The sequence below is a fragment of the Stylophora pistillata genome, chromosome 4 (genome assembly GCF_964205215.1).
Source record: "Stylophora pistillata chromosome 4, jaStyPist1.2, whole genome shotgun sequence".
Lineage (NCBI taxonomy): Eukaryota > Metazoa > Cnidaria > Anthozoa > Scleractinia > Pocilloporidae > Stylophora > Stylophora pistillata.
The window spans coordinates 3,095,423-3,105,000 of record NC_142522.1 but is presented as its reverse complement, the minus strand read 5'-3'; the positions used below and the strand labels follow the sequence as shown (position 1 = coordinate 3,105,000).

The 9,578-nt window shown below is 40.7% G+C and overlaps 2 protein-coding genes across 2 annotated transcripts; one reads left to right on the top strand and one right to left on the bottom strand.

Annotated features, from left to right (window-relative positions):
- Positions 1 to 127: 127 nt before the first annotated feature.
- Positions 128 to 8,368, top strand: LOC111321761 (proline-rich protein PRCC). The gene is made up of 7 exons (XM_088759072.1): positions 128 to 947; positions 2,340 to 2,396; positions 2,606 to 3,184; positions 4,008 to 4,160; positions 5,242 to 5,379; positions 7,423 to 7,488; positions 8,144 to 8,368. Exons 1-7 carry the CDS (start codon positions 390 to 392, stop codon positions 8,228 to 8,230), a joined length of 1,638 nt encoding a protein of 545 aa, XP_088615198.1. The 5' UTR covers positions 128 to 389; the 3' UTR covers positions 8,231 to 8,368.
- LOC148732042 (uncharacterized) lies at positions 6,501 to 7,383 on the bottom strand. The gene has a single exon (XM_088756013.1). The coding sequence runs from the start codon at positions 7,209 to 7,211 to the stop codon at positions 6,501 to 6,503; it is 711 nt and encodes a 236-aa protein (XP_088612139.1). The 5' UTR covers positions 7,212 to 7,383.
- Positions 8,369 to 9,578: the final 1,210 nt, after the last annotated feature.

The window sequence follows — 9,578 nt, the reverse complement described above, 5'->3', positions numbered from 1 at the left end:
CGACAACCATTTCGGAAGGATTGAAGTGATTTTGCTTGCCGCAATTCAGGGGTATCGCCTCGGGCAACTCTTACGCTTCTTTCGTGCTCTCCAAACTTCCCGCGTGCTCCATAACTCGATAGTGCACGCTAAAGCATGAACCAATTGTTAAATATTCCTCCCAGCAGTCATTTCGCGTAAACATCCGCAAGAGACTGGATTCTAGTTTATAACAAACATGGCGGAACTTGAAATAAGAAAGGTTACTTTTTCTTACGCTAAAACATTCTTCCTGATTGCACGGCTCAGTTGCTGAGCGATGTAAAAGCCTACCAAGAACTTCTATAAGAACTCCTTTTCTTTGCAATTAGGGTTTGTGAATTCTTGAAACGTGTTCAGAGTTGGCGAAAATGTCTCTTGTTGCCTATGGGAGCAGCGGTGATGAAGAGAGCGATGAAGAAGTACAAAACAATCAAGATGATGTAAAAAGTCCTTCTCTCATCGTCGAAAAAAGGGATCCCGGTAGAGGGAAGGGTATGGTTCTTCCTAACCCGACGCAAGAGAGGAATATCTCGAATTCTTCTACCAGTTTAAGTGGGAAAACTCGTTTATCTTCCTTTCTGCCAAAGCCTAAAAATGCGAGCAACCTCGAGCGAGAAGGTGTCGACAGCCACGGTTTCTCTGATAATAAGAACCTTCCTATTAGCTTGGAGGGGACGCTGGATGATGAAGAAATTCTGGAAATCGAAGAAGAGTATGAGCCAATTGCAAAAAGAGCAAAGAAGGTTGACAGTGCCGTTGGAGGTGGTGAGAAGCTGAGGTCTGTGGGCAGCCTATTCTCTCTTTTACCTGCACCTTGGAAAGCAGACAGCACCTGGCAAACTAAAAAGAAGGACAGTAAAGCACCTGTGGCTGAGGATAAAAAGTTAAAGCAAACAGTCAAAATTTCTATCCCTACTGCACCAAAGGTAATTACAATAAACACCTAGCAGTGCTCTCCAGATGCACCATCAATGGACCTTCTGGCTAGCTGCCCGTTTCTGAAGTGTCGGCTACATTGATAGGACAAAGCAGCTCAATACCTGTCTTGATTTGATATGAATATTGACCCATGTAAGCTAGTGTTTTCAATGGTTGTCAGAGTTATTGCTAAGTGCCGGCTGCCAGCGAAATTCAACAGCTGAAAAAGTAGTCATCGCCAGCTGGATTTTTGGCTGGTAATCACTTGATAAGCACAATAGGCACTTTTGAGGTTACACACTTACAATTGTTCACCACCGTTTAGCCACCTTACTTGAAATTTCAGCGGACATTGTAATTTCTCAGCTACAACCCTGGGCTGTCTTGTGAAAAAGTACTTTGGAGGACAGTGATCTTCCATTGTAGTGTTATTCATTGTTGCACGGCCAAAAGTAGGGTCTACACTGTGGCTTGCAATGTTCTCCTTTTCAGACAGTAACTGTCAAAAATTTACCACCCATATGACTTGAAGTTCTTGAAAATTCAACAGGTAAAAGGACTGCTCCATCAATTTGAAAATTTATCTTACCAGTTGTGCATAAAGTAAGGGAAAACACTAAGCTTGCCGGCAAAGAAATGTTTTAGCTGCAACATATCACTTGCTAACATACATGTATGTATAGTTGTGGGATATTTGGTCTCCTAATGCTTAGCGCACTGGACTGCAGCTCAAAAGTTCAGGGCTGAAGCATTGGTCCAGTCATTTTATTATGTTTCTGGGTAAAGATGCTCAACTCTTACTATCTCTCCAACTAGAAGTTTTAAAATATGTGCAAAAGAATTGTCAGAGGAATCTAATGAGATCCAAGGGGTTAAACTATGGCAAAATTAGTTAATTTCCTTTAGTATGATACAATTTTTAACACATTGTGTGTAGACTTGAAGACTGCATGGCAAGAATGTAATTGTGATACCAGGGCTTGACACAAACAGTGGCCAACTAGCCACAGACTAGTAGAAATTCAGTTTTGGCAAGTGATTTTTTTATTTTCACTTGCCAGTTTGGCTAGTAAACAAACTGAAATTGTCGCAACATCTAAGATGTCACTAGCCGTGTGGGTAGTGAGTTAAAAAGTTAGTGTCAAGCCCTGATACACATCTCAAGTTGGAGCATGGTATGGGAGAGAGACTCATGATGTACCCTGCAAAAAGTATTTTAGCATCCCCTCAGGATTCACATATTTGTTGAACACCTCTTAATCATAATTTAACAGACATATGAAAAGGAGTCTCCCCTTGTAGGGTAGGAGATCATCATTGCTACAAGTTAAAACAAAAAGCAATAAAGGGATGACATTGATCAGCTATTCAGACAACATTTAATGAACATTTCCTTTCAGAATGATTCTGATGAGGAAGATGATATGCCAGCAGTAAAGAAAGTTGGGCCATCAAAGGTAATGCACAGTTGTCCATTTAGATTAATTTGTGAAAATGCATGTATGCTTGGAAAAAGGTGCAAGAGGTACACCCAGTAGATTGCGGAGGAGTGGATTAATGTTGTTTTCTCTTTGATTAAAGTTTTGTTTACTTTGTGGAAACTTTTGACAGTGTATTCCAGCTGGTTTATTTACTTTTATTTTCACTTATTTTTATCACTTTTGAGGGAGGATCAGGTCTCAAAGCACTTCTTCCCAAACCCAAGCATAGTATCACCAGGAAGGCAGATAACCCAAACAAACCTGCAGTAAAATTAGCAAGCAGGCCATTGATACCACACACATTGACGAAGAAACCAACCCCAGCACTGGAGAAGACACAAAAACCTCTCAAGAGGAAACAAGATGAAGAAACTGGCAGTGACGATGAAGATGAGCCTTTTAGCTTTTTTACATTCGATGACAAAATTGAGATCAAAACGGATGAAAAAGTACAAACTTTTCAGAGTGAGGATACTGAGTCAAAGACATGTTCCAATGTTGCAGCAGTAGAAAGACCAAATCCTCTTTTGTTATCACTGTCACAAGATCAGATACCATCAAGTAAAAACATTTCTCAAAGCAGAGCAAAGCATGTGGATGAAGCATCACATCCTGTGGTAGATGATACAAATACCTGGGCAACTTTCTCTAGTGAGGGGGTCCCTTCACAGGAGGAACTTGAAACTAAGACATATTATTATGAGCCACAAAGTGGGCAGAGCCAGGAATATGGAGGATATTCTGCTGTTGGTGATAGTTATTATGTGAGTATAAATACTAACGTAAATGCAAACTTGTGAATGTTAAAGCGAAATTACAATGTAAATATGAGGTAGAACATTTTCCATCAGTTTGATTTGAAACTCTGTCTGTCTCCTTTCCCAAGCCATTAAAATCGGAGCTGTAAAATTAACCCTTAAACTCCCATGAGTGACCAAGACAGAATTTCTCCTTACAATATCAATACAATGTCAAGCAGACAAGTCAAGGGAATAAAGAAAGCTATCATGAGGAGAATATTACTTGGTGCGATAGCAAACTCTTCAAACCTACATGTACAGCAGGGCTCCACACTAACTTTTCAACTTACTAGCCAGATAGCTAGTGACATCTTGGATGTTTTTAGATGTTACGGCAATTTCAGTCTGTTCATTAGCCAAAACTGGCTAGTGGAAATTGAAAACCACAAGCCAAAACCGAATTTCTACTAGTCTGTGGCTAGTGGGCTACCTTTAGTGTCGAGCCCCGAAGTGCATCATTTAAATTGTACGGCACACAGTAAGAAGAATTACTAATGAGATCTTGTTTGTGAAAGGGTTAAGAGAACTAAGAATCAACTCCTGCTAGAAGAATATCTTTGAATGTGAGGTTGAAATTTAACGCTGACATAAACAATGCTTAGCATGTGTGGGTTTGGTTTTAAAAAAATGTCAGTATGGCACTGCTGTTGACAGCTACTGAGGTTTTTTTTTTTTTTTGTTGTTGGAAATAGAGTTACCAGAATGTATAGTCTTGTTTTTGTGAAGTGAATGCGTTAATTTTTTTTCAACTCTTTCTTTACTCATTGTTTCCCAACTTCTCCCTCAGACAAATTATAACTATGATGCAAGCTCTTCTGCCAGTCATCCTTATTACGGTCAAGAGACAGAAAGCTACACCCATATGCATCCTACAAGTGCTGCAGGTGGTGTCCAGTGTCAAGGCAGTCAAGCTGACCAAACACGCCTTGATCTAGAAAAGGTACTAAACTAACTGTATAATTTGGATGTATCAACAAAGTTGAAATGGTAAATTGGCCACCGTAACGATTACAAAAGCTGACGTTTCGAGCGTTAGCCCTTCGTCGGAGCGAATGTTCCGACGAAGGGCTAACGCTCGAAACGTCAGCTTTTGTAATCGTTACGGTGGCCAATTTACCATTTCAACTTTGTTGATACATCCAAATGATTTCGTTGGCCCCACCGACGCAGCCCCAAACAGTTTCTTTCGAAACTATCAGCCTTTAAACTAACTGTAGATTGCAAAGAGTCCTTGGTGCACTTTTGATGTCTTTCATCTTAATGTGGGACACGAGAAGCATCATTGTAGGCTTGCTCCGAAAACAGTTTTCTTTTTAGTGTTGCCAGATTGTTGGCCTTTGTAACTTCTGTTCAAGCCACGTACACGTACATGTAGATGCCGGGTGTATCCGTTAAATCTTTTGACATTTTAATAGGCGGATTCATGCTGACGTCATTGTTTACATTTTCGCTCATTTTGCATACGGCTTTGCGTAAAGAAGGAAGCATGTTAGATACAAATTGACTTCAGGTAGCTAAAGAGCTAGAAAACCTTAGTAGATGGTGAAATTTTTAGCTCTTTGGGTGTAATATTCAAAGAGAAATAGTTCATCAAAAACCGCAAAATTTCTGGGTGGCAAAAGCGCTAATGAGCTCATATATTCTATGTAAAATGTTGAGTTTTTAAACCCGTGTTGCACAAAAAGTATTCAATGCATCAGGCTCGCATTCATTGGCCGAGTTAATCGTACTTTGACCTTTCGATATTCAGAACTGATTTATTTTTAGCTCCATCAGAAACTGAATTGCTTATGCCAATGAGGCAAATGTTGTAAACAAGGATTCCCCTATACATGCCAACTGGTGCAACACTCGACAGTTTGTGAGATGTACTTATAAAACTAACCGATATGAATGTAACAAAATTTTGCACACGCTGTACGCCCTGGTAATTGTTTTCAACTTTTCAACCTGCGCAAACCGAGGTGTAGCTCTAAAAAGAATTAAATCGTTTCCTGATGGTCGCATATACTTTTTTTCAGATGAAGAAACTCAAAGGGAGAAGAAATCGCGGCGAGGAAATCAACATTGTTGACATTAATGCTGACGATCAAATCGGCAACTCAGCTGAGATGTTGACGAAATACGGGACAGAAGAAATTACTTATGCACCTTCACGGGTAATGGATGTTACTATTTTTTTCTTCATTTTGATTCAGAATATCTTGAATACTTAATGATCACTGCCAAAAAAAGAAATAACAAGGATTGTGTGCGTTATTCCGTTGTGTGAAGTTCATAGTTCACAGTTCGTATTTCACGGTCCCGATCGACTTTGGGGTTGAAGCTTTAGTTATGCTACCCGAGGCTCGTTATTAGCGCTTCCCCACACGCGTATCTTCTCCCGCAGTTAAGTTCGAGGCCTTGAGTAATGCTAGCCGTCGAGAAGTCTGGTGCAGAGGTCTGTTGCAAGATCCCTCGCAGATCTCTCACTGGCTCGCTTTGCTCCAGGCCTTAACTCGCGGGCGGAGAAACCTCTTGTGGCAGTACTCTTTAACGAGGGCGTAAGGACTAAAGAGATGCCGGCATTTCTCAAGGCTATGCTTTCTGCATAGTTTTTAAAATCCTTCATTGGACTCCTTCTGTATATTCTCGGAATTTCTTTTTCCTATGTCTTTGTCGCTGCTAAAAAAAATTATTATGGTAATAATGACAATAATAATAATAATAATAATAATAATAATAACAATAATAATACATAGACAGGTAAAACCGAGCGATATAATATCCCGACGTTTCGGCGACTTCATGACGCCATTATCAAGGGTACGAATGAAAATAAAATTAACAAATGCGAGTTCAAGAGTTACAACTAATTTGCATAGGGGAGGTAGCTACACAAATACTTTAGCACGGATAGAATCCGTTTGCACGATCAAACTCGGTGTTAATTGTTTGATGTATAGCATCTCGTTGACAAGACAATCGAATTTGTTCATGCACTTCTTGAGAACTTTGAAACAGCTAAGAAGGTCCTCAGGGACAGCACCTGCGTGGTCGTTGTCGTAGTGCTTGCGTACTGAAGATGACGTGCTCTTATGGCTATCCACGCGGGCATATAAATGCCCACGTGTGTAACCAACATAGCTCCCTGTATCGCACAGGTTACATTTAAATTGGTACACTACGCACTGTTGATTAACCAGCTGTGGTTTGGTTTCGCATTCTTTAAGGTCTTGGCCAATTTTCCGACTGACAAATACGGGCTGGATTGTGGTTTGGAGCTTAATGCTAAGGTCTTTCAACTGTGTCTTGACAATGTTAGCGGTATCTTGACAATGTTAGCGGAGTCTTGGTCCTTGAAGGGTATGACTACTCGGGTTACATCATTTTTCGCCAATCTTCCCAACGCCTGCAATGGCTGCTGGTCAGCAATTCTTGAGTTAATAAAGGTGTTAATGGTGGAGTTGATAAGGTAGCGAGGGTAGTCCAAACGTGAGAATAAATTCTTCAAGCGTTCACACTCCTCAGAAAAATAAAGCCATGAAGAGGACAAACGGTACACGAGATCGAGCATAGTTGTTGATAAGTTTCGTTTGTACCGGTTGTCAACGTAACTCTGGTAGTGGACAAGTAAACCAGTATTAGTAGGCTTGACATAAACTTTCGTCTCAATTTGGGGTGCACGGTTTAGGAGCTGGGTGCCAAGAAAGGGGAGCATACCATCTTTTTCGATTTCCATTGTAAAGCTGACAGAGGGATGGGCGTGATTCAGGGTGTGTAGGAAATCCGTAGCTGTAGTAATGTTGGGCGTTATAGTGAGAGTGTCATCAACATATCTGCGATAATAATCAGGCAGTTTACCTTCGAGCACTAGCCTTTCTTCCAACGGTGACATAAACACGTTAGCTAGTAAAGGCCCGAGTGGGCCTCCCCTATGCAAATTAGTTGTAACTGTTGAACTCGCATTTGTTAATTTTATTTTCATTCGTACCCTTGATAATGGCGTCATGAAGTCGCCGAAACGTCGGGATATTATATCGCTCGTTTTTACCTGTCTATGTATTACTAAATCTTTGTTGATACGAATAATAATAATAATAATAATAATAATAATAATAATAATAACAACAACAACAATAGAAGTGTAATGCGCACATGTTACCTAAAAAGAAAACGTTCGCTGTTCGTTTACTCATGTCTCCTTTTGCTTTTATGTACAGAAAAAGAAAGACATGCCAACTGCTCAACAAAGAAGAAAACATCAGATCACCTATTTGGCTTATCAGGTAAGTCGTAATGGGAGGCCCGATGTCTGCGCGAGTTTCGCGTCACACACACTAATTGGACAAACCGTGATCGCTTAGTCGGTTCAAGGCTGTCAGTTGGTAAAACGGAGTTAAATAGCAAACAGTGCGATGGTAGCGGAGGAGTCAACAAGCGATGGAGGTTTGGGTCGGGTCGACCCTAAACCTTCCTCATTTTTTCTCTCCTCTGCTACCATAGCGCTCTCTAGTATTGCGCTTCGTTTTACTAACTGACCGCTAAGTGAAAAGGCAAGTTAGTGGTCGCTATACATCTACCGATGTAGGCCCGTCGAGCTAATTTTCCCCGTATTACGATGGGCACTTCAAAATATGTGCAGCTGTTTCGTAAGGTCGATAAAAAAAATAATGTTAATGTTAAAGAGATTCATAGAATTTTAGAACGTTTTACATCAAGAGTGTACGGATGTAAGTGCGATTGGTGTTTTTTTCTAATGTAAGTTTTTGCCAGATGACAGAGGGGCCAAAACTTTTCTTTGTCCATGTCAATTTTAGATCAGTAAAGTGCTTCGTTAATACAGACTGTTTCAATATGATTACATTCTGCGTTCTAAGCGTATGGTTCTAAACCAAATAATGGTGTTTTCGAGTTGTACCTGACATTTACTTCCTTTCGTAGGCTAAAGAGAGGGAGCTGGAATTACGCCAACAGTGGTCTGCTAATCGACAGACACGCAGGCAAACTCAGTCAAAGTATGGATTTTAAGAGTTGATGCAGTATTTTTGTAAATGTAACCAGATTCTGCTTTGAGCTCAAACTCAGCCGACACAGATTGTCCATTTGCACTTATGTCTGTTTACTTTTTTCCGTTTTTAAATCTTAAGTAAACTATCTGTTGACTAACTTCTCCAAAAATGGGATCCTCGGAGTCAGTTTGATTATTCGGTCTTTTTTGCAATGATTCATGCAGCTGCCTTTATTAAGCGATCACCCTTCTTAAACGAAGATTAGAGACCGGTTCGGTAGGTATCCCATTTATAGTTACTGTTGTTGCCTGTGCATATATGTGTGGATTCACCAGTGCATACTTCCATGTGGGCACGTGTAGGGTGCAGAAGTCTCCCCTTAAGTTTTAAAGTGCCACTATGATCAAAATTTCGCATTGCCTTTTCTTTTCACTTCTGGAAACTAGAAGTAAGAAACACTTACCCTGCCAAGTTACATCGCAAAATTCTCACGGGAAGTATGATTATTTCAATCTTGTTTTTCGTTTTTGGTCGCCCGCCATTACTCAATTCAAAAATGGCCGAGTGTGGCAAAAAGAGTTGGCACTAGTTGGAGCCCTTCGGAAGTGACGTCATATGCGCAGCTCGACCTAAAAAACGTGGCTAAATTTGTATGCCATTTGGAAGAAGAATTCGAGGAAGAATACATCTTATAAAACGCCTAGAATTTCCACTGTGGAATCTCTCACAACACACGAAGCATGATGCGAAGGTGCGCATATGACGTCACAGGCCAACTCATGTGTAAAACCGCTTTTCAGTTCAGTCGCTGGCTCTCGGTTGCGAGCTGAGTAATGGCGGACGGGTTTTCCGTGAATTTCGGCCAGCTATATCAAGGCGTATTTCGCTTCCATCGACCCAAAAACTATCGCATAGTACAATTCTAACCATATTAACTTGATTCGCGCTAAAAAATGTCAAAACCAAAGACAAAAATTTTCGTCGTAGTGGCACTTTAAAAGACACTGGGGTATCTAGTTAAAAGCAAATCGTCCAAGATACCTTAGCAAGTTGTTATAAAGCTGAATGACCCAACGTGTGGAATAGAGTTGATTGTCGGTCGGTGGATGAAGTTCTGTATTGGCCAAATGGTCAAGGTAGGCGATGTACATTGCGCTGAACGCGGACAATAGAGAGCTCAAGCACCAGACGTTCTTGACAACACGAACGGCAGAGAAGCCGCGTAAGATTGGATCGAGGCCTTCGTTCTTGGCGCGAAATAGGAAGATTAAGCAGTCGACGTTTTTCAGACACGGACTTCTACCCGTGTTAACATGTCTTTGTTAAAAGATGCTAGAGATATGACCTTCATGAGCAAGGGAATAAGT